The sequence below is a fragment of the Fusarium musae genome, chromosome 1, assembly GCF_019915245.1.
Source record: "Fusarium musae strain F31 chromosome 1, whole genome shotgun sequence".
Taxonomy (NCBI): Eukaryota; Fungi; Ascomycota; class Sordariomycetes; order Hypocreales; family Nectriaceae; genus Fusarium; species Fusarium musae.
The window spans coordinates 5,638,600-5,662,101 of record NC_058387.1 but is presented as its reverse complement, the minus strand read 5'-3'; the positions used below and the strand labels follow the sequence as shown (position 1 = coordinate 5,662,101).

The 23,502-nt window shown below is 47.1% G+C and overlaps 11 protein-coding genes across 11 annotated transcripts; 6 read left to right on the top strand and 5 right to left on the bottom strand.

Moving 5' to 3' along the window:
• Nucleotides 1-726: 726 nt before the first annotated feature.
• J7337_001711 (uncharacterized protein) lies at nt 727-2,207 on the top strand (the record flags this gene model as incomplete). The annotated part of the gene is made up of 2 exons (XM_044819445.1): nt 727-807; nt 858-2,207. 2 exons carry the CDS (start codon nt 727-729, stop codon nt 2,205-2,207), a joined length of 1,431 nt encoding a protein of 476 aa, XP_044687147.1.
• Nucleotides 2,208-3,119: 912 nt separating this feature from the next.
• Nucleotides 3,120-5,335, bottom strand: J7337_001710 (uncharacterized protein; the record flags this gene model as incomplete). Its single annotated transcript, XM_044819444.1, has 3 exons — nt 3,120-4,349; nt 4,399-4,837; nt 4,980-5,335. The coding sequence occupies 3 exons, from the start codon at nt 5,333-5,335 to the stop codon at nt 3,120-3,122; spliced, it is 2,025 nt and encodes a 674-aa protein (XP_044687146.1).
• A 730-nt stretch (nt 5,336-6,065) lies between these two features.
• On the top strand, nt 6,066-6,516 carry J7337_001709 (uncharacterized protein; the record flags this gene model as incomplete). The annotated part of the gene is made up of 2 exons (XM_044819443.1): nt 6,066-6,209; nt 6,259-6,516. 2 exons carry the CDS (start codon nt 6,066-6,068, stop codon nt 6,514-6,516), a joined length of 402 nt encoding a protein of 133 aa, XP_044687145.1.
• A 152-nt stretch (nt 6,517-6,668) lies between these two features.
• On the bottom strand, nt 6,669-8,768 carry J7337_001708 (uncharacterized protein; the record flags this gene model as incomplete). Its single annotated transcript, XM_044819442.1, has 1 exon — nt 6,669-8,768. The coding sequence occupies one exon, from the start codon at nt 8,766-8,768 to the stop codon at nt 6,669-6,671; it is 2,100 nt and encodes a 699-aa protein (XP_044687144.1).
• A 671-nt stretch (nt 8,769-9,439) lies between these two features.
• Nucleotides 9,440-10,793, bottom strand: J7337_001707 (uncharacterized protein; the record flags this gene model as incomplete). Its single annotated transcript, XM_044819441.1, has 4 exons — nt 9,440-9,475; nt 9,544-10,162; nt 10,213-10,726; nt 10,781-10,793. 4 exons carry the CDS (start codon nt 10,791-10,793, stop codon nt 9,440-9,442), a joined length of 1,182 nt encoding a protein of 393 aa, XP_044687143.1.
• A 1,156-nt stretch (nt 10,794-11,949) lies between these two features.
• On the top strand, nt 11,950-12,993 carry J7337_001706 (uncharacterized protein; the record flags this gene model as incomplete). Its single annotated transcript, XM_044819440.1, has 4 exons — nt 11,950-12,156; nt 12,206-12,578; nt 12,631-12,852; nt 12,887-12,993. 4 exons carry the CDS (start codon nt 11,950-11,952, stop codon nt 12,991-12,993), a joined length of 909 nt encoding a protein of 302 aa, XP_044687142.1.
• A 1,066-nt stretch (nt 12,994-14,059) lies between these two features.
• Nucleotides 14,060-15,827, top strand: J7337_001705 (uncharacterized protein; the record flags this gene model as incomplete). Its single annotated transcript, XM_044819439.1, has 6 exons — nt 14,060-14,713; nt 14,760-14,982; nt 15,032-15,460; nt 15,514-15,621; nt 15,673-15,731; nt 15,792-15,827. 6 exons carry the CDS (start codon nt 14,060-14,062, stop codon nt 15,825-15,827), a joined length of 1,509 nt encoding a protein of 502 aa, XP_044687141.1.
• Nucleotides 15,828-15,958: 131 nt separating this feature from the next.
• J7337_001704 (uncharacterized protein) lies at nt 15,959-16,934 on the bottom strand (the record flags this gene model as incomplete). Its single annotated transcript, XM_044819438.1, has 2 exons — nt 15,959-16,102; nt 16,170-16,934. 2 exons carry the CDS (start codon nt 16,932-16,934, stop codon nt 15,959-15,961), a joined length of 909 nt encoding a protein of 302 aa, XP_044687140.1.
• A 639-nt stretch (nt 16,935-17,573) lies between these two features.
• On the top strand, nt 17,574-18,017 carry J7337_001703 (uncharacterized protein; the record flags this gene model as incomplete). Its single annotated transcript, XM_044819437.1, has 1 exon — nt 17,574-18,017. The coding sequence occupies one exon, from the start codon at nt 17,574-17,576 to the stop codon at nt 18,015-18,017; it is 444 nt and encodes a 147-aa protein (XP_044687139.1).
• A 318-nt stretch (nt 18,018-18,335) lies between these two features.
• Nucleotides 18,336-19,615, bottom strand: J7337_001702 (uncharacterized protein; the record flags this gene model as incomplete). Its single annotated transcript, XM_044819436.1, has 4 exons — nt 18,336-18,511; nt 18,558-18,623; nt 18,671-18,825; nt 18,927-19,615. 4 exons carry the CDS (start codon nt 19,613-19,615, stop codon nt 18,336-18,338), a joined length of 1,086 nt encoding a protein of 361 aa, XP_044687138.1.
• A 1,208-nt stretch (nt 19,616-20,823) lies between these two features.
• Nucleotides 20,824-22,720, top strand: J7337_001701 (uncharacterized protein; the record flags this gene model as incomplete). Its single annotated transcript, XM_044819435.1, has 2 exons — nt 20,824-21,710; nt 21,766-22,720. The coding sequence occupies 2 exons, from the start codon at nt 20,824-20,826 to the stop codon at nt 22,718-22,720; spliced, it is 1,842 nt and encodes a 613-aa protein (XP_044687137.1).
• Between the last annotated feature and the right edge of the window lie 782 nt (nt 22,721-23,502).

Below are 23,502 nucleotides of genomic sequence, written 5' to 3'. Positions count from 1 at the left end.
GGTGCTACACAACAGCCGAGATGGAGACAGACCGTCACGTCGGTATTCACAGGAGCCGACTCAAAGGGGAGAGTGCAGATCATTACGTCTTGGCCGTGTTTTGAAGCTATCCAAACGGACAAGTGGGTGTAGTGGCCCACTTCATCATACCGGCATCGAAATGACGAGTCACCGGCATTTGCTTTCAGTAGAATTGTAAGTCGCATATATACTACTGTTTATGAAATACATTTTACATTTTGAACTGAAGTATTGAGGGGTTTGGATGGTAGTATTCGTTATGGGAATTATATGTTACATTGAACTATATCGTGAGTTTAACTCTATTCTTTGATCTTTAATATATTCAAGCTGCCTCAAAGGAGAAGTCGCATTTGGATCAGGACACAGAAGCTGCTCAATATTCACTCTCAATATCTGTTTAGCACCGTACTTTGCACTTTTGTCAGCTTTTCAACCCTCAAGTCCAATCAGGGATCATTGATTGTTGGTGTAACCCGACATGAGGCTTGCGGCTGAAAAATGGCCATTGAAAGGCCCAATCACTTGAAACATTTATTTATTTATAGAATCGAGCATTGAAGCTGAGAAATTCTCATTGAACTATTTCTATTGTCGTTGCGCCTTATCTTCCTCTCTTCAATCTTGTCTCTGCTTAACTTCTGTACGTGTACTGCTCGAGCACCAAAGATTGGCCTAGGCATATTCAAGCGCAATCCTCTGAGAATGGACTGTTCTGAGTCAAAGCTGAAAAGGCTTGTTTCTCTTGAAGAGGTCGAATTTGACGCTGATATCGCTGGGCCAGGAGTAAGTCGATCACCAATTATCCAGCACATGCACCAACTAAAGAGGATTAGGTACTAGCTGCTTTCCTAGTCACGTCGTTGATAGCATTAGCTGCCCTAATTCTCGCTTTTCTTACGCTTTCAGTACCTGAGGGTCTTCTAAACTCCGGAGATGCCGTGATCGCTGCTGGGGCGCGCCGGACTTACCACCAACTAAGGGCCAAATTCCCCAAGACCAAACGGGCCAAGGTTGTCGAAAGTAAAACCGAGCGGACTCACGCCTTCATGGCCTTCATGATTGCTATAAGTGATCAGATACTTGTCTCCCAGGCCTCCATCTTAATCGCAGCTCTCATTATTCACGACGACATCACCATTTATTCCGCCAACATTGTGATCGCCCTAGGGTGTCTCGCATCGACGGTTCACTTGGGTAGTTTCCCATTCTACATAGACCGTATCAAAAACCATAGCTTCGCCAAACTCATTCGTGTCCTCGCTATGGTTACCGGCTCGGGGATGCTTGTCTTCATGCTCGTTGTGCAACTATCATACACCTGGGATATGGAGAGCCACGTCTATTTTACTTGCACACTACATGATTATCGGATAAGTGATGGTTTCGTCACGGGGACTTTTGTTCCAATAGCAGTACTTTATGGAACGTATGAGATTGTTCAGCTTCTGTATCGCGAACAGCCAGTCGATGACAAGTCTAATGGACCTGATTCTAAAGGAAGAACCCCTGTTGCACGACGAAATCGGCCAGACTTCGATGATCAGCAGGCCCCAAACCATGAGGGTATCGAACTTCAAACGCTTGCCAGGCTAGAAGATCAAACCATTCCAGAGAGTCATCAGGAGCATAGCGATATAGAAGTCGAAAGTCAGACGATCGTTACCATGTTGCAGCTGATCTCGGATAGCAACATAGAGATGACGACAGAAAACGAGATGGAGTATCAACATCAAAGATCCGCGCTATTGAAGCCGAAGGTCGCAAAGATCAAACTTAAAGAGCTACTTAAAGAAATAAGAGAGTCCAAACGGGAGCAACTCCTGAACAGATGGCAGAAGCTCGAAGCTCTTACGATCTTGACCTCGAATGCAGGATCACCTAGCAGGATTAGACACCTTGTCATATTGACAGCAGAAACATGGGCATTCCACCAATGTCGCGGGTCCTTCGCCTGGAGATTGTTCTGGCTCTGGTCAGGCAATGTCTACGGGATCGTGACAATTTTCACTTCGCGCGCTATAACAACAGGCATGTCAGGCAATCCTAACAAGATGGGATTCGGCCAGGTTGTGCCATTGACTCTGCTTGCGCTCCCGATATTTGCGGCTATGGAGAGCCACGCCGGTAACGTGTACTTATCACTCTATTCCTGGGTACTCTCTGACAATAGGGCCAGATTATAAGCAGAAGCTCAAGTCTATTGAGAAAGCTAATATTGATCAAGCGAATCCGGAAATATCAGTTTCCAGGTGCACACAGTCAACATCGAAAGGTCAATCTACTGCGCAGAGACAAAACATGCCCGCAGAGATAGATATTGCAAGTATACAGACCGTACAAGATATCCTAAAAAAGCGATCTAAGGATATCGGATACCCAGAGCTTTACAATTGGGTCACAGGAGGCGATTTGACCAGCGCACCGAGTCTCCAGATAATGGTTACGGTTCATGTAGCAGTCATGTTTACCATCTCAACGCTACTCGGCTTTTCGATGGCTTATGGCATAGCCTACATCAGTATTACATTGATCATGCTTCTATTTGTTTTTGCTGCTCGCAGGCTGATAGGCCTATTGTTCATTGAATTGGAGATGAGATCATGCCCCACGATCCTCGATCATCTTGGTTGCAAGTTTCACTCATATGAGCAACGATTGGAAAGCCACGGTGAGAGAATGGCAATAGGGCAGGCTGCTGGAGATGCTGGAGAGAATTTAGAGGAGGAAGGTGAGCAAGAAGCGTGAAAAAGGGGTTCTCTCCAACCATAAATGGATTCAAGTATCATACCAAAACAAAGCTATGCGTCTAGAAACAGGTACCATATTCTTACATCTCAAGGCGCTCCATCATCTTGTTATCTAATTCCCTATGGGCTACATTATTCTGTGAAGCCAGGACCACTATAACTGGATCGTCTCCCCACAAGCTATACTGAGCCTCACTTGCTGCTCAGAACCAAGGCTGCTTGAACTCTCTCTTATGTGTCTGTTGTGTGTACCACATAACTCAATATTTCATTAACGACACATCTACCAGCTTTCATCGTTCGTATCCTCTCATGCATAATGAACTACTCATAAACATCTCTGAACCTTTACCAGTTTCCATTGTCGCCCATGCCAGCCATCCCCCAGTTCATCGAACTCCAGTTAAGCTGGTTCATATTCACCGTCAATGGCGCACCGCCCGCCATATACGGTGCCGAACTGACGGGGTCAAAGCCAGGCTGTGCACCCAGGTTGAAAAATGCACCCGGGTCGCCAAAACCAAATGGCATCTGAAGCTGAACACCGTCCATTTCCATCCCAGCACTCCCCTGGGGTTGTGAATCAGGTGGTTCGTTTCCATCGAAAGACATGTCCGCTGTCTTTCTATTGATAAAGTCCACCAGCTCTGGTGTTTCAATCTCCCTTTCAGCTTGATCATAAGCTTTCTTGACCGTATCCCAGGCGTATAGAACAATATTCGCAAACGGTTTGAAGATGGGATGCCATCTGTCGACATCTGCTCCTTCATGCCGAGCTTCATAATTATCCTTCATGACTTTCCACCCCCTTTCTGCAATGCTGCTAAATGGCTGGGTCTTCAAGTGCTGGATAATTCGTATATAGGCCGGAAACGGAAAATAAAGCTGTAGAAACCATCGGAAGCCTTTAGTTAGAGGTGAACTTGAGAGTTTCGCATCGCATTCTAGCCAATCGATGGCGTAGGAGACTGCCGCTTCGTGATTCGCTTGGTTGTATGTAGCTGAAGTTTCGAGATAGACAAGGAAGTCGTTCATGAGTCGGCATGTTGCGATACTAGCCCTCGCTGTCCAAATGGTCATGTAGTGAAGACGGTTATCAGCATCGCAGAACTTGAGATACTTCTCCTCTATCATTCTCTCCAAAGCAACATCTCCACTTTCAGGCAGCTTCTTTGCCAACGGCTTCATCAACGGATTCGTAAACGCGATATAAAACGGACTGTTTCTAGTATATTCCCCAATCTCACTTCTCACAACAGCGAAAATAGCCTCGGTAGCTTGCTCTTGGACCTTTGGCGGGTTCTTCGTTTCCTCCCGAAGTTCAGAATCGCTGACGTTCATGGGCAAAGCGCAATCCCACCCTGGGGCTAGGCTCGTTGGTTTGTGATCTCCCAGGGCGCTAACTCGGGAATCAAAGAGTACAAGGGACCACCAGAGTCTGCGGCGCATTTCTGCTTCGAGAACGCTGCTTCTGGCGTTGACGTTTTCGCTCTGGAGACCCATTCGTTGAGCGATGCGCATTGCGACGGCGAGCATGGCTGAGATGGATTTTGGGTGGCTAGCTGAGCGGACAGACACCTAGAATAGTTAGCGAGGTGCTGAGAGGTGGTTCAAGCGGGTGGTTTACGAGATAGAGGAATAATGCAGTCAAGCACTCTCGACTACCGGTACGGAGGAAATTACTGTTCAACAATGCCTGCTGACAGCCAAACTGAAATCTCGTCGAGAATTCGTCCTTAGTCTGCTTAAACATGGTCTCACACTCCTCGGCAGTAAGACTTAGTATAGCCATACAGTAGATACCAAACATGAGAGCTTCAAGAGTGGAAGGAATTTCTTTGAGATTTGACGCAGCTTCGACGATACGACCCTGCAGAGTCGGTGTATGCGTGACTTTTAAGAGAGGGTTGACATTGTCAAGGTATACCTGCCAAAGCCTAAAGAGTTGAGCGGGTTCTGGGTGGAGAGTATAGAGCTCGACGGCTGTTTGGCGGGAGCCGAAAAGCATGTGTTCATCATTGTTGAAGGATTGATCTTGGGCGTGACTGAATGCTGTTTCGAAGAACCTGTCGTTAGGATCTTGATACTATTTCATGTCAGCCTTATCTTCAATTGCAGGTAGGGATAGTTACCCCTTGGCGCATTGCATGCCAAATATTTCTGTACTCGTCAGCTCAACCTCGCCGGGTTAACAATACCTCAACTCACTTGACCTCAGCTACACCCTCAGATCTAACCTGGGAATCATCCTCATCACCCTGATCCCTGTCAGAGTGATAATCATTCGGCGAGCTCTTGTCAGTCCCATTATCTTCATGTAGCGGATCAAACTTGACGTTATTCTGCTTCATCAACGCCTCATACCTCCTCAACCTATCCAGCAACTCACGCTCCGGAAATCGTCGTCTTCGTTGTCGGGGCTGAGTAGCTGGAACGCACTGAGCGCCATGTTTGACACAGTTTGAGCAGGGAAACGTCCGGTCGCATTTCACTTTGCGCTGTTGGCAGAGAACGCAAGCGAGGACCCGGTGGGGCTTGGGCTTGGATGAGTCTGGGGTGGACATGGTGATTTCGGGACTTTGGAAACCCGAGGAATATGTTTTTCGTATAAAAGTCGGATTCCCTTTGGGAGAGGGAGGTGGATTTAATATGCAGGTGTCGAGTTGGGCATCGAGACTTTTCGTGTCAGAGGAATGTGTCGGGCTTTTCTAAATCCCGAGATGTCTCCACTTTTGTGCTTACTTGCTGACCCGTGAGGTTATCTCGGTCTTTGCTATTGTCCGACTACCAATTTTCCTATCACTTCCTCATTATTACAGTCGATTGGGCAATTCAAAGAACGATATCAATTGCTAAGGGCATAATATTGAGCCGTATTACTGCTCGCTAGATGCTTAGTCGTGGTGGTCTTGGCTCTGAGACCAACTTGAATGCTTACCCGGTACGCTTCTATTGACATGAACATTAAGTCTTGACTGGCTAGATTGAATCAATAGGAGATGCCTGTGATATTGACGACGAGTATAGGGTTGTTTTGGCGGGAGTTTGGGGAACCCAAATGGGATTGGTGTCTGATCAACGTAAGACATACGTTTATCAGCGTCATATCAACTCTGACGTCAAGACGACAATGCACGCTGAGTGACCCAACGAAGGCAAAGACTATTTCTATGTCAACTACATAACAAACACCTTGATAGTTAAATTTATCACTATCTCCTCTAGCTTTTCCAGTTACGCTTCATCTCTGATTCGTCAATCAATTGGACCTATCTACCTACTACATCTGCCACCATGCCCAGCTATACAGGAAAATGCGTTTGTGGCAACCTCAAGTACAGCGTCTCACTAAGCTCACCCGATGACGCACGAACATCACTATGCCACTGTGGAAGTTGCAAAAGAGCATTTGGAACTAACTTCGGTCTTACCACGAAGGTATATCAACTTCTCTTGAGTCAAGAAACCAATAACTGATAGTATTAAGGTCGTACTTGATGGTTTCACCTACAACCAAGGCAAACCCAAGACTTTCAAGCAGGAGAATGGTGTAGTTCGAGAGTTTTGCGATAAGTGCGGTGCTTTCATCTGCGAATATGGTGAACAAGCTGCGGACAAGTTTCGATACATCATGTGGGGAACTTTTGACGAGCCCGACAAGTTCCCTCCTAAGGGGGAGTTCTTCTGCAAATATAGAGAGAGCTGGATGCCAGAAGTACCAAGCAAGTCGATGATTCCTATGTAGAACGGGGATACTGACAGTTGCACAGATATCTTTCACAAGAATGAGATCAAGGAGTAAACTACTTCGTTAGAATCGTCTGTCGGGATGCACTGGGAGAGGAGTTTCAAGAACGAAATAGAACTGTGATTTAGCTCTCTATGTCCTGTGATGCCTCAGACTATCTTAATCTTTTTCCAAGTAACTTCATCAGTAACAGCCTCTCCCTGCATAGCGCCGTGCACGTATGATTCTCCAATGAGACAATACTCATTTCCCTCCCCTGATTTTCTTATAATGAGCGGAGCAGGAGACCCAGAGATGATCCAAACCTCATCCCCGGCTTGAGTCGATTCATGTCCCATGCCTAAATACCCCGTATCAGTAAGGAATGCCCTGCGATAAATCCACGTCGACGCCATGATATTACCAGGCGGCATGGCATGCTTCGACAGTGGTTCCATAAGCTTCTGTAACTCTTTCGTATCACAGCCATCAGTGTCTTGAGGTATAGTATCCAAGCTGGCACAAAGGGATTTGATGAGCTTTGTGCTTGGAAATATACTGTTAGGGAATTTGGCAGCTATTTCGTCCAGGTAAGTCATGCTGCTAATTGCTTGGAGGACCAGAGCATGGCCGGCAGAGGCTGACTTTGCTTCTTTGAACACATACTGTAGCGCACGTACGTAATTATGTGCGACGGCCCTCTGAAAGTCCTCCAGTCGGATGAGCTTCGATGGCCTATTTGTGAAATCGGTATCCCAGATCAGAGTTCTCCAAAGAACTTCATCTGCCGGTTGGTTTGTATATGTATAGGTCTCATCCATACTAAGAAGAATGTCGCCAAGCATCCTAAGACGGCCTTGAAGGCATTCAAGAAAAGCTTCGCCAATTTTCTGCACTGTGCCGAGACGAAAGCCAAAGACGTTAAGGACCTTTCTAGTAATGGTGAATGGATATTGATTGGGGGAGTGGGGAACATGTTTCGAAGAATTGACAGTTCCAATAGATCTAAAGTTTGGCCCATGGACGCTGTTGTATAGAACCGGTGGATAGTCAGGAACCCAAGATGGAAGGCCTGGAGTTCCTCGCATGCTGGGGTCCTTGACGAGGCTCAGATAGACAAGAGAATCAGTCGTCTCGATGATGCTGCAGGCGACATTTCGCAGCAAGTCTTTGATATCCATATCGTAATCTGGCTCGAACACAGACGGCAGAGACACCCCCTCTTGAGCTGCCATGTGCTTCAAGATGCCATTCCACCCGTAGATAGAATCCCGAGGATCTGTCGACTTCATTCCAAAGGTTGAGAATAGCACGCGCAGGGGAACCATCGCCGAGGGATTTGAATGATGCTTTGCGAGGCCAGCCTCCAGATCAATCATAGCAAGGACACCGGTCCACGCACTCTGCTTGCCTTTGCACCACTCACGAAGTAATTGGATTCTCTCTGCATGAAAGATGTTGATCCCGCCTCGAATATAAATACCAGGCCTGTCTTTAGGAACAAGGTCCACTACAGATTGGAAGAATCCGCTGTAGTGTAGAAACGCCGCTGTGTAACCCACGTAGTCAAAGACCGTGAATCTACCGTTACACAGAATGACCACGTCGCTGGTGAGGGAAACTTCCTGTATGATCCAGATCCGGGTAAACCAATTACTCATGTAAAGCGCGACCAAACCAATTGCTTCTTCTTCAGTCACAGGATCCATGCCATAGCGCTCCGGCATAGTTGACAAATCAGAGCTGAAATCCCAGGTCTGCGTTCGAATCATCCGAAGCGTCTCGGGAACCGACGCAGCACCAAGTCTCTCAACTGCTCTGAGTCCAATCTCTAGCTCGGGAAAGGTCTTTCCAAGCCAGACAATCACGCGGTTTGCTTTTCCGTATATCTGATTCATGACCGAGACCTGCGGGGATCTCTCGTTGGAGTTGGACTGGTTGATACACAGCGCATCTATCCAGATGGGGGTCTCTGAGCATGAGACCTGCAATTCAGCAAGAGCATCATAAAGGTTCGCCTGGACCTCGAATGGTAGCCCATTCAGAAGTATTGTTGTGTTGCTGACCTTATCGGTGAGTGGGGGGCTGTCTCGTGGTGAGCCCCAGGTGTAAGACAGCGCATTGTAGGCGAGGTTTGCAGCACCGTGGAGGTCGTGTTTCGTGAGAGTGACACTAGGGATTTGAGACTCTGTATCTGGGTGAATGCCCGATGAGATAATCGCCAGGCGAAATGACTCGGTATCGAGCTCATCTGAATAACATTGCGCCATAATTATGACTCTTGATGTAAAACGTAGATCAGAGGGGCACAGAAGAGGGGTTAAAAGAGTCTCGATCTCGAGGATAAGAGGAAGAGGCGCTAGCAGCCTTATAAGGCGACCAGGGGCCTTTTTGACATCCCCTGCATTCTAACGTCCAGTTAACTATAATTGGATCAGGAAACAGTCGGTCAATTGTTGAGCACCTCAAGCCAATCGCTCCCATCGTATCTTCCTCGAGGAATGCGAAAAAAACCATGGACTGACTTACGATAAGGTAGTCTACTATAGTAGCTTGGCCGGGCTTAGTGGTAGGTAAGCGGCCCAATCATAGTACGCAATACCTTATGACACCTGAGGGGAGATAGTGAAAGTGGATGGACAGATTCTCTAGGCAACATCGAAACGTTTTGCAATTTTTTCCCTAGCTTATTCAGGCTTACGAGAGTCACATTCGTCTCTTTGACGTTACAGCGCTAAGCGAGCTGTCAAAATTCATTGGCACGTGTAGGATTATTTGTGGGCTTATCGAAAGGTTGATATATAACAATCTTGCACGAACTATAGACTCGATAATAAGAAATTAGCTATGTGATATGGTAGAAGCTTAGTAAAGTTGTAAAAAAAAAAACTAAAAAACTGACGATAAGTGCAAATAGACATAGAGAGGGCCCCTGAGCCGCCTAAACATCTTGCATGATAAATCTCTTATAACAATTCTGCAGTTGACTCAAGTTAGTAAAATCTCCAGGACCATAACAGAAGATCACACAATGTGTTAACATACCTGGAACTTCGCATCCCCTTTGTCTTGATACGCAATACCGGTGTACTCAGTATCGGGAAGACTGAGCTCCCAATTCTTCACAACCTCATCATCAACCCGAAACACAACCTCTCGAATCCCATCGCCCCAACTGAACGTCATCCCCGCCATCTTCCCCTCCCACGGCCCCTTTACATCCCACTTGACCAACCGCGCTCTACTCAAGGCACTAGCAAAACTAACGCTATTCCGGTCAAAGTTCCACGACACCCAGCGCATCGCGTCCTTTGCAGCGTTGGGTCTCTTGTCAATCTGTGCGAAGCCGATTTCCTCTTTGGGCTCTTTTCCGAGGAGCATTGCAGCGGAAAACACCGGGAGGGCTTGGAATGTTGCTTCTTCTATGGTTGGTTCGGTGTCGTCTTGTACATGAACGCGGAGAACTTTGTCTTGTTCGGACCAGGCCATGCAGAGTGGCAATGGCAATGGGGAAGCTTGCTGTTTCTTGCCGAAGGGTTGGGCTATGATGGCAACGGCCCTTTTGTAGACGCCGGTCCACTCCATGATCTCCCGCATCATTTTCATGTCTATACGAGAACCACGACTGCCGTACTTGGGACTCTTTCGCTTCGGACCGTAATTACTAGATGTTTCGTGAGTAGTAGAATCGAGCGGGATGATGAGGTCTCTTACTGTATAGCCACTGCTACAGGAGCTCCATTGTACCCAGTCCAGACCACGGAACCACTCACACCAGCCTCAGTATATGTCAGATACTCGAGCTGATGCTGTTTCAGTATAGGATTGACGAAGCGCCCCGTACTGCGTGTAGGCGGCTCGCCAGGCTTCGCCGTGGTCAAATAGCTGGAGATGTTGCATATACCTTCCAGCCTTTCTTCCTCGGCAAGTCTCAAAGCAAATCCAAATGCTGTCCTGGGAGGTGGAGGGTTGTTGTTCTTGGGAATCATGATGATACCAAAGTCATCAATGGCAGACTCTTCGTTAGGCTTGGTCGAAAAGACTTTGCTAACTCGAGTATCACTCTCCTGGATCTCGATCCCTTTGTGTTGCTCCCCGAGGTCAGACCACCAGGCTCGAAGGTTTTGCGTTCTTTTTCCGTTTTCATCCATAAGGTTGTGGCCTGCTGTGAAGATGATGGCTTTGTCCTGGCCAGGGATATTGACAAAGAAGCCATTTCCACCTTTCTCTGCGAGCAATTTCTTTGTTAGAGATTAAAAAAGGACTGAAACTGTGGAGTTACTTGCCAGCTCCATCTTTGTTAAATCTTAGCTTCGCGACTGCTTGGCCGATAACAGAGTCACTGATGGAGTTGAGACCATAACGAACTGGGTCTTTCTCTCGCTCTCTGCCAGCATCTCCGCCTCGACGGTCTCGGTGCCAGAGGTTCTGGGGAACCAGCGATGATACCATCTTGCCTGGCTTGATAGAAGAGAAGCAGCAGGTAAATCGATGATCTATTAGTCGGAGTGCTCTAATGTCCAGCAAAATCAACAATTTGATTGTGGAGTTAGAGTCCGAGTCTCGTTACTGTCGTGCCAGGTAGATCATTCTTGACTTGTGACCAATGGCTACTTCTTGAGCACCAAGCACCTCAGCTAGTCTGTCATTATCAAAGCCCCGCTCGAGGTTGTTTTGATCACAAGTGAGCTCAGCTAACCGAATTGCTGATCATCTACCGGATCCAGCATTTTATTGGACGCAATGCGACCTCTCTTGTCAGACTAGCAACCTCCTCAATTGGGTTTACACCTAGTGAGCTCAGCTCTGACAAGTTGCTGATCACTTGCCTCATTCAGTTCCTCACAGAAGCACTACAACCTCTCAGGCAAGGGCCGTACCGTGCCGGCTATAACCCAACGAATAAGCCGAAATGGAGGGCGGCCTTTCAAGAATTGTCTGGGACTTCTGTTTGCTCAGCCAGCCATTTGCATGCCATTCTTTCTCTTCAGGATAGCTGCGCGGTATCCGCCGACAGCATCAGACTTTGTGCAACGTCGCAAAAAACACGCAACACCACCGTTATCAAGATGGGATCCCAAGAGAATACGCGTACTGTATGTTCCAAGGTCATGATATGCAGGGAGTAAACGAATGCGGAGAGCTGAAAGGCAGAGTGATGTCATCTCGCAGCAATAAAGTCAAAGCTCACATGATGTCGAAGACCCGGACACCGTCCCAGCTATGTAACTGGATGGCCTCTTTGATAGCCAAAATCACTACAGTAGCTTGCAATTAGAGCCGCGTGGTTCTGAGACAATCTGGACAGCGAGGTATGACGATGGTCTTTTTCGAAGCCATAAATTGGGAGGCAATGCCACGGTGTCAAACTCCAGCATAGCAATTGAGTTCTCCGTGCTTCTCTATCGCATTATTCACTTCACTAAGCCTCTTGAGCCTTGACAATCCATCATGAGCGGCGAGATCAAAACTATCGCCCGTGCCCTTCGCTCTGCGAGCCACAACACTCTTCCCAACGGCGATCTTACCTTCCTCGAGATCCAACACCGCCGCTTGATTGAGAAGGTCTATGATGGCGAAGAGCTCAAGGACCAGCGGATGGTTGCCGCTGGACTGAGAAAAGGCTCAACTGCGGGCTATGCTCTGGCCAAAGACAGAGTGAGTACATCAAACTGCAAAAGTAAATAATCTAATGTGTGATGAACAGACCTTCGCTGTATATATAGGTGACGACAGCATTATCAAGGCCAGTGAGTATGATGAGGATTCTGAGGAGTGGGATGAGGCGGAGCTCGAAGGCCTCGGCGATGTCCCCGTCCATGGTGAGGGTCACGTCACTGTCGCAGGGCTTCCTAGCATGAACTTGGTTCTGTATCAGGCGCCTGATGGTACTGTCAAGACTATCAAGCACGATAAGGAGTCCGATATGTGGACTGAAGAGTTTGACATCCCTGGATCCGCAGCAATTGGAACTCCGATTGCAGGGTTCTCGACCGACGAGGCTCTCATTGTGAGCTTCTTCGGAGAAGACAACGAGATCCACGTTCACAGTCGAGACTTTGAGAACGGTGACTGGACTGGTAAGCATAATTCAGACTCCTCTTCATCAGCCGCCAGTCTAACATCAAGCAGAGGAAACCATCAATGATTCCTCCTTTGACGACACTGTCGATAGCATCATCGTCGCCAAAGACAAAGACAGCGGCAACTTTGAAGCTTACGTCTTGGCCAGCCACACGGTCTACAACATCACCAAGTCCGGGTCTCGCGACACCGTCGGTTCTTTCAGCAGTGATGGCGACTTTGTGCCCTCCACTAAAGCTGAGTCTGGTGGCTGCTACGGCAACAATTGGGGTAACTATTGCGGCGGTGGCTACAGATGCTACAGAGGGTGTAGCTGCGGCTGCGGTCAGGGCTACATGTGCGGTTGCTACAGTTGTGGCTGCGGATGTCCTCGCCCCCGCCGTTGCCCTCCTTGTTGGTGATGTCGGTTGACAGCCTGACATGGATTCTTCGTGTCGAGACGCGTCCTTCCTTCTTAGTAGTTTGGCATTTGAACTTACATTCACTCATAGATCCTATGGATCAATTAGTTAGTCAGACCCCCTAGTGGGTGCTCTGATAACAATATACTCAATTGAACTCGAAATCAAGTCCCTTGACTTCCATTTGTCTCATGTGCCTCCAAGAGCCCATATGCCTTTTAGATCCGGAACTAACTGCGCATTTCTGACAATGATGTTCAGGAACTTTGATAAGAATCAGCTCTCAGAGTGAGTACCAGACCTAAAGAAGGCCTTAGAGCTGCTTGGAAATCCTCGGCAGAGATTCCTGGTGACTCTTTTGCGTGGCTGAGATAGTCTGGGCAACTGCCGAAAAGACAAACTTCATGATAAGTCAAGCCATGACAGCAACACCATTAAAGCGGAAAAGCACAGTCTGACAGATACTGTGGTCCTCGTATGACTGTATTGCATTGCATAAACGTTGGAGTTGTGTCGCAGTGCATAACGCATTCAATATTGCAACCCAACAAAAGCCGCGTCACCTCAGCCATCAACTTACAGACCCTTAATGTAAATATTCAACGGAATAGGATGGCCACCTCTAGATTTGGATATAAAAACTTCTGCAGACCGTTGGAGTATGATTTTGTGATAGTGGCGTGAATCTTGAAGCTGAAATGCGAACTGAATATTGATCATGAGACTCCTTGCCGAGCCAACCTTCATGTCGTTTATCAGTCTCGGCCATAAGGGATTTGCTGGCGTTCTGCAGGGTCTTCTTTCGTGGCGTTATTATACGAAGCTGAATCGTGAATTGACTTGTCACTCTCGTTCAGCTGCGAGTCGGTCATACCGCCGCCGAAAAGGTCAAAGTGCAGCATGTAACACATGGAAAAGCTCAAAAATGGCATGTGACGGAGAAAACTTGAATTCTAGGCGGTTAATCTCGTGAATCTCCTCACATATATCTCAATTCAAACAGCTCGCTACTCAAGAACCACTCTCAAAATCACCTTTTCGCAGTCACTGAACCTCTGCTTCATTACACTTCCGACATGGCTGAAAATATTTTCGTGGACGCCCGAAAGGGCTCGCTGACTTCTACCAAGCTAGAAGCCTACCTCGCCAGCGGTGTTGACATCAACGCCCAAGACCCCAAGACTGGCTTCACGCCTCTGGGAATGGCAGCTAAGTATGGACGTCTCTCAGTCGTCAATCTTCTCCTCGAAAAGAATGCCAACCCCAGAGCTATGAGCAAGCCTGGAATGACCCCTCTGTACATCGCTGCCAACGGCAACGGCGACAGAGTCAGTGTTGTCAGGACACTTCTTGACAAGGGTGCTCAGGTCGATGAGACTAGCCCAGAAGTGGATAATGATACACCGTTGATGGTGGCCATTACTCACTCTAGAGACCCTGTTGTCGTGAACATGCTCATCAACGCTGGAGCGTCACTTTCGGTGAAGAACACTAAGGGTCATACGGCAAAGGAACTGGCTGAGCAGTCAGGTAATCCTGCGATTCAGGGTGCTGTCTCACCACCTGGGCAGCAGATGGCAGGCCTTCCTGAGTTGATCAATGCTTTGGTGAACTTTGTCTTGTTCATCTTGGCGTATGTGAACAGTGGCGTCATCAACGGCATCGTCAAAGGCGTGGTATCTAACTTGTACCATATTGGACAACCTCCGCCAGACCAGACTTTGGCTCAGGTAATTCATACAAACTAGCGGGTGGGAGATTTACTAACGATGACAGGATTTGGATAATCCTACCACTATAGATGATTTCAAGGCGGGAGTCGAGAAGTATGTCGAGGACAGCGACCTCGGACAATTCTTCGCGCCTGGCAATCCTTACCTGCAAAAGGTTGCTGAAAAGGCAATTGAGTTACAGAATGACCCAAGCAATCACCTCAAAGAGCCTGAGCAGATGAAAGGCCTGGTTAAGCTCGCCTTGTATCAGCCAATCTTCTACTGCGGTATGCCTCGTCTCCACCACTCTAGATAACATCAACTGACCCCGCATAGATGACAGTGGCTCAATGCAAGCCAACGTACTCGACGCTGACGGTAAAGTCGTCAGCACGAGAATGGAAGCTATGAGAGGTCTAGTCCAACGAATGGCTCGTATCGCAACACGTCTAGTCCCCGACAACTCAGGTGCCCATCTACGGTTCATCAACAGCGACGATCAGGGCAACGACCTCACTGCTGATCAGATAGATGCTCGTATACAGTTCCAACCTGGCGGTGGTACCAACATCGGCACAAACCTGAAGAAAAAGGTTTTGGAGCCGCTGGTCTTCAAGAAGCTTGACCAGGATGGCAAGTTGGACAGACCGTTCCTTGTTCTTACCATCACGGATGGTGAGCCTAGTCCTGAGCCCGTTGATACGTTCAAGAAGACTATTGAGGAGTGTGGACGACGGCTTGAGCAGAAGGATTATCCTCAGGAATGTAAGTCAATGCCATTGATCCGCACTGAATAATATGCTAATGATGGTGACTAGCAACAATGTTTCTCATCAGCCAAGTCGGCAACGATCCGCATGCTGATAAGTTCCTCGACTCACTCTCAGGTGACACTGCAATCGACCGTGTTCTCTTCCGCAGTTCTGGTACATATTGCCTTGCTCAAGAAAGACCCACGAACTAATGTATATGGTCAGAGCGCCTACATGAGAAGTATGCTGAACTTCGCGACAATGAAGGAGACCTCGAAGAATGGGTAAGATTCAGTTCTCTGTCAACCATTTCTCAATTCATCGACTAACCAACGACCTTATAGCTTTTCAATATTCTGATGCAGCCTATTACCGGATGAGAGTTTCCTGTAGTGTAGTGTCTGCCTTCAGGGATTGGTGGCCTCAACATGGAAAGACTTCTCAAGCCAATAGTCTCTGTCAATGTCACTTCGAGAATTTTAAACCAGGCATCAGTACATATATGAAGCATCTATTCCTCCGTAAGCCACCTCTTGACAGAAATATTCTTGTGTAACTTCGTCAGAAGCCCTTGTTGCTTCGATTCACTGTGCTCAAACACCCACCAAACATCTTTTTTATGTTCTTTACCGCGACAGATGGCGGCTTTGGTGATCTGAATTCACGTAAGCATATCATTGTACAAGACACAAAACCACCCACCTTCTTATGACCGAGCATACACGAATCTCAAACGACTGTCTCGACCGTCCTTGAAACAGCATGAGAGCAGCCCCAAGACCCATCTTATCCTCCACGATCGTCTTTAGAAGGTCCCGACTGCAGAACTCATCCGCTCCTAGTTGAGGAACAAACCTGCCAGTGTCCCTCGTCCAGAATATGCTCGCTCCTCTCGTCGTATCAATCTCCCATTGACCCTTTCCATCGGGTTGTTTTCCAACAATGACGTATATCTTTTCCAGACTTTCGTGCCATTCCCAGGTATATAGTGCTTCGTCTGCGATTCGCATAAATCTTGCTGGCACTGCCAAGCTTGTGATGTATGTAGCCACGGTATGATTCCTATTGATCATATCTGGTTCAAAGCCTCGATCGGCAGCCTCGATCTCAGCATCGTCTATCATATTGTTGGGAAAATAGATGGTGTCTGTGTTCTTGTCCATCCTACGCCTGAACTCATATTTGCCGTTTCTGTATCGATTTCTGATGTTGTTATCGCCAGCCCAGGCTAGTGCAACACGGCGTGCCTCTTGGTTGACATCCACGATGGGTATATGAACTGGTGTTCCTAACTTATCGTAGCGAAACTCTAAGCGAATGTTGTCAGGATCGTTGTCGGACCAATCGTGGTCTTCTGCTGTAAGGTATTTTGGGATCCAGCAGCCTGGCTTCCATTGGCATATTCCTGGTTGGCGGGGTTCTGATAGGGCGTGGCACCAGATTTGGTCGCGAAGTTCTGGCGGTAGACGGGGGAAAAGAGTGAACATTTTGAAGGGCGAATGGCAATGTCAGAAGAAAGAAAATAATCTCTGGAGCTCACGATGACGGGAAGGCTTTAATATGTTCCAATTGGAAAGACTTCGGTCAGCGAATGGTTACGAAGAGGCGGTGATAGTGGCTGAGCTCCATAGTCCTGGCTGAACTTTGTACTTGTAGGACTTCAGCACGTACGGCAGAGCCAATCAGAGCATCTCCTGCGACTTTGCACCCCAGCATCATGGCTAGAGGACCAAATTCAATACATGGCCTTTACTTGAAATATTTCAATGTTGTAAGGAAGACACTAACAATTTTACTGGCCCACTGATACTGCTGATCGCAATGCATTCGAGACCCAGATATAATCCTTCAAGCCCCACGAGCGCTTAGTCAACCCTTGAATGCTACGACAACAAAGATCAAGAGGCCCCCAGTCGTTCAATCTCACTCATTTTCATCGTCTCTCATCTCTGTCTCATCTAGCATTAAGCTTTATCTACAAATCTTGATTCAACACGGTCCGTTCAAGCCACTAAACTGTCGACGAGTGTGAAGCTCGGACGCTGACGCGTACAGCACAGGACCCCCCGTCTGATCACAGTCCACGGATACATACACCAGCGAAGATGAGTAAAACAGACAATAAAATGTCAGACACTTCGGCGCAAACAGTCCCCCCACCAGGAGGTGCTGAAGAATCATGGGATCACGACGCCAAGTACCTTTTGGTCGACGACAACAAAGTCAACATGAAAGTGATGAAGCTCCACTTCGATAAACTCGGTCTCAAATACAACATCGCATGGAACGGCCAAGAAGTCGTCGACCTGTACAAAGCGCACCCCGAACAATGTAAATTGATCTTGCTCGATATTTCTATGCCTGTCATGGGCGGCATGGAAGCTTCACTCCTTATAAGACAGCATGAGCGCGAGAACAATCTTCAGCCTGTTATCATCATGGGACTTATGCCAGACCCTACAGAGAGCGAGACTCGGCGAATGATTGATGAATTTGGAATGAACACCACGTTCAAGAAGCCGGTTAGATTCGAGGGTCTTCGGGAGCTTGTTGATAATTGGCCCGTTTGAAGAGCGAGGATCGCGGGATAATTGACTCGTTATACGAAGAACATCGGCTTGCGTGTAAACTATTTCTTTGACGCTTCCTCATCAGCTTGCGTACTAGTTCGCGGGCACTTCAATTCATGACCCTCGATGGTGGCCTCAACATTCAGGTAGCTGCTAGGACCGAACAGCGCATCAATTTCCTCAAGAGATTTCCTTCTGGTCTCGACCCAAAATAAAGCAACAAAGAGAACCTCTAAAATATCCCACGAGGCGTTTATGATATACATCTTCCACCCGATACTTTCAAGTGCGAAGGGCATAATAAATGTTGCAAAAACACTAATCATTCAGATCATCAGCAATAACTCCGCTGTGAACAGACACTGCAATATAGACTGACCTTGCTGAGTTGGATGTGAATGTATAGATGCTCATGCCATTTGCTCGGAGAGAAAAGTTCAGGACTTCTGTAGGATACATGACAAGCAGTGTTGTCCAGCCAAAACTATAGCCGCCTAGAACATGTAAGCACACAACCTGCTGTGCGATAGTATTCCTTACCTTGGAAAAAGAATATACAGGCAACAGTTCCATAAACGGCTCTAGTGTCAGTTGAAGAACCATACACTAAATATGCGGTCAGACTGGTTCAAACGATATTGCGATTCGCTTACTCTTAGTAAAGATTCCGACCAGATATAGGAAAACCAGAGCAAAAACTAAACTTCCAATACCAAGAGGCTTGCGTCCGATTTTATCCGCAAGTAGTGTTCCTGCCACTGCACAAGCGAAACACCACACATTGAGGGCGATGTTGATCTGTAATTGACTATATGTGTCAGTTACACCAGCTTGGCTAAGCATAGTTCCCAGCCAGTAGCTTTGCAGTAGTTAGCAGTCGAGCGAGTCTTGACATGAATATTTACTTACGAGGCTATAGCGCTGCCACTTAGGTTCCCGATAATGGCAACTGATACAGCTAACATAACTCGCTTCCTGTTCGACGGTAATTTGATGCCTTCAAGCCAATTTTGAGAGGCAGGGTTCTCCTTCTCATACGCAATAGTAGAACAAATCTGGTCGTAGGCACCCAGTACGTCATCGTCGGTGATATCACCGTTTGCCATGGTGGCAGCCAGCACATGAAGTGCTTTTTCGTGCTCGCCTTGTGCAATGAGCCATCGCGGACTCTCGGGGATGAGAGGCAGCATTGCCAAGCATAGAAAACTTGGAATTACTTGAAAGAGGGAAGGCAATCGCCAGGACCAAGTGCTATCAATCTGAGACGTTCCGTAAGTGATGATAGCTGCAACCATACCTCCGAAATACCAGATATCGTAATAGAATCCTAGCATGAGCGGACGGTACTTGGTTGGGGCAACTTCAGACGCATATGTCGGACAAGCAATCGAGCTAAGTCCTACTCCGCACCCGAGAATGAATCGGCCGACGATGAACATGGCAACGTTCTGAGCCGCGCTCTGCAAAGCAATTCCGGTAAGTGAGATAACAGCAGCTAGTAGGATACCCTTCTTCCGGCCGAATTTGTCAAGTAGAATACCTCCAAATGGTGAAGCAGCTGCACTACCAACCCAGATGATAGTAGAGCTTGCCGCCATGGTCGCCGTACTTAAATGCATGTAATCAGAAAAGGATGGTAAAATCATCAATCCGTTCCTGTTGTTGTGTCAGTTAGAGATTTCAAGGTGACGGATTTGGCTCACATCATGTTCCCATCATAGCCCAAGGTCTGCATTTGTTAGAAACCACCGTGGTACCGTAGTAAGGATGATATTACCATTGAGTTAACCAAAACAGAGACAAACACCACCAGATTAACAACAGCGGACTTCCGAGGCACCAAGCGGCCTGGGGAGTTGGAGGATTCGTATGGTGTTTGCATCGCGATAATTGTTTCCCAGTCAAGTTCTGAGTTGGTAAGAATATGAAAAGCACGATTCCCAAATCAACGAACGTCATCAAGAACTTATAGAGTCTCCGGAAACCAACATGATTTTAGACCGAAATTTAGTCTCCATGGGATATCAGCAAAAGATGTGACTATTCATAATAGATAGGCATTCGGGACTGAGGGTCAGAACCTTGACACTTATGCTCGTGGGGTTTTCCGCAGTCTAGCAATAGTTCCACATCATCAACTAGCCCATTTCGAGTTAGAATTTACCGCATCTGACGCTCACCTTGCCTACTATGGTAAGGTTTTTCCGCACAATGGCGCAAGATACACTTTGCCCTTGGGCGGAATTATGCCTATCGAATAGAAGCATTTCCCGCATTTAATTGTTCATGGTGTTGGGATAACGGAAGCCTCCAGTGTTAATCCAGTATTCATTACGATGTTTACTCTGATAAGCCAAGCTAGAGGGCGTTTCCTTTGTGCCACCCCATTTTCCCGCATGACTTACTTTATTTGTAATGGCTTTTCCGCATTTACCGGCTATCAGCTCATGATAGGATAAATGAGAAACCTTTTGCGGCTTTTATTGCGCACTTAGGTATTATACATGGAAATGCTGTGTTACAGCTAGTCCCGCCATGACAAATCCCCACGGAGGGAGCCCGGGATTCCAGGATATTGGCCCCTGTTGCCATATTACGGGATCCTTCTCGATACTATTCCGAATACGTAAAGCCATGGATATATTACCGTCGCAAAATGGTTAAATAAATACCAGTAGCACAAAACCTGTCCTAGGTGCATTGGAATTCACATCTTTGGCCCCCGTTTGTCTGGCGCTAAACAGTACTCTCACTCTCAGAAACCCCCAATAACGTTTGCACATATCGATTTTCCTCGGCATTCACAATGCAGCCTGTCATCCCAAACGTCGAGCGAGCCTCGTGGCGGGAAGCCTCTGTATATCAAATCTACCCACCTTCTTTTAAAGATACCAATGGGGATGGTATAGGAGATATTCAAGGAATTATCTCAGAGCTTGACTATATCAAGTCTCTTGGCGTTGATATGGTATGGCTGTCTCCCATTTTGGCATCTCCGCAGATTGATATGGGTTACGATATCTCTGACTATAAGAATATCTATCCGCCTTATGGTACCATGGCCGATCATGATGCTTTAATCAAAGGCCTCCATGACCGCGGTTTGAAGTATATCCTTGACCTTGTTGTGAACCATACATCGGATCAACATCCTTGGTTCAAAGAGTCCAAGTCTTCAAAGACAAGCAGATATCGCGACTGGTATTTCTGGCGGCCGGCTCGCTGGGATCCCGAAACCGGTAAACGGATGCCACCTAACAATTGGGAATCCTTTTTTAGTACAAGCGCTTGGACTTGGGACGCTACCACACAAGAATATTATCTTCACCTTTGGTCATCTGGACAGCCTGACTTGAACTGGGAAAATCCCGAGGTCGTCAATGCCGTGCACGATATCGTAAGATTCTGGCTTGATCGTGGCGTTGATGGGTTTCGAATGGATGTCATTAACTATATTTCGAAAACACCTGGCCTGCCCGACGCAAAGATCAAGAAACCGGGATTTTTTCAGAAGCCCACCGAGCATTGTGCTTGTGGACCACGGCTGCACGAATACCTACGTGGGATTGGATCGATACTCCAGGAATACGATGCATTTAGTGTCGGCGAGATGCCAGATGCAGATCCCGAAGAAGTTCTCAAAGCTGTGGGCCAGGATCGTGGAGAATTAGCTATGGCGTTTCACTTTGACATGTAAGCCATAACAGAATATAGTCTTTTACAGGATCTCGGGCTAACAATCTCACAGAGATGGGCTTGACCTAGGTGCAAATCATAGATTTGACCCCGCCGTGTTCCAACCAACAGCATTAAAGAACGTAGTCAACAAATGGCAAACATTCATGGCATCCAACGCAGGTTGGAACGCCCTGCATATGGAGAACCACGACGAGAGCCGAACAGTTAGTCGTTACGCTTGCGACTCCCCCGCCATGCGAACAATATCAGCCAAGATGCTAGCAAACCACCTTGCCTTCCAGTCTGGAACACTTTTCATCTATCAGGGACAGGAACTTGCAATGGTTAACCTTCCCCGAGAATGGGGAATGGAGAAATACAAAGACATCGAATGTCTGAATCACTGGCAGTTGGTACAGCGTTGTTACCACGACGATGTAAAAAAGCAGAAGATGTATAGGGACAGATACCGACAGGTCGGACGTGACAACGCACGCACGCCCATGCAGTGGAACTCGGAGAGTCCATATGCTGGATTCGTGCCGATTGGTTCTAAGCAAGTTGAGCCCTGGATGTCTATCCACCCTGACTTTGGGACTTGGAACGTTTCCACGATGTTAGCCGATTCGCAGTCCAGCCTTCACCATTGGCGCCGTGTGCTCAAGTTTCGAAAGCAGCATTCCAACATATTTGTTTACGGAGGATTCGAAATGCTAAATATAGAAATCGAAGAAGACGTCATTGCGTATATACGCACTGACAACACTACTGGTGGGAGCCTAACTGGACCGACAGAGGCCCTGGTTGTGACCAGTTTTAGTGCCACTGATATCTGGTGGACCATTCCTCCCAAGGCAATGACTATTCTATTCGGTGCGTCCACAGATTCAAGAAAGCCCAATATCAATGTGACGGGGCTGGTAACCGCTTTGGGCAATTATGAGGGTGTGAACGAATTGATGGTCAAAGATGGAATGGCTGTAATTAGGCTGAGGCCATACCAGACTTTGATTGCAATGGTATAATGGCAGCAAGGTACTGAAAATGTAATTGCCGGCTAGAAACTGCAGTAAGTTTGTATCAGGAGATCTTCAGTACATGATTTATTCATTAGCGTTTGTTTAATTGTAGTTATGTGCCTTAACTCTTTGCGCCAGACTCAAGTATCTACTCAACGGTTCATCGATATGAAACCAGTACTCAATAATCCAGAGCGAATAGAATCTAAAGTAATTATGCTTTTATAGTTATGAATCAATTAATTATCTAAATAGGAAGTGAGGTGTATGAGGGATTTTTAATATGTTCTGCTTATCTTATACTATATGCTAGAGTAGTTATCCTAAATACAGTATAGTTCAGTACAGCTAGACATACATCAGGCGCGCTAATAATGATCATCCCCGCTTTATAAACCACGAGATAAGGTATCATCAATTAACCTGCCCCGACGAGGTGCGTTCAGCGTAACTATCAGTGCCGTCAAGTCAAGTGCCTACCAACTGACTATCTTAAATTATCTCATCGTTGTAAGCTAAACGTTGCATCCTTCAACTCCAACATATGAACATGTCCAAGAGGCAAGGGAGGCCGAAGCATGCTTGTACTCAATGCAAGTAGGTCTTGAGAAGCCACAAACTACATTCATACATTAGTAATTCATCTAAACCGAGCAATAGGATACAAAAAAGAAAATGTCACTCTCAAGGCCAAGCATCTTCATGTATTAGATGTCTCCGATTCAATCTCGAGTGCAATCTAAGTTCTGTCGACGAGCTTTCGAATGTGTTCAACGAAACAAGCATCG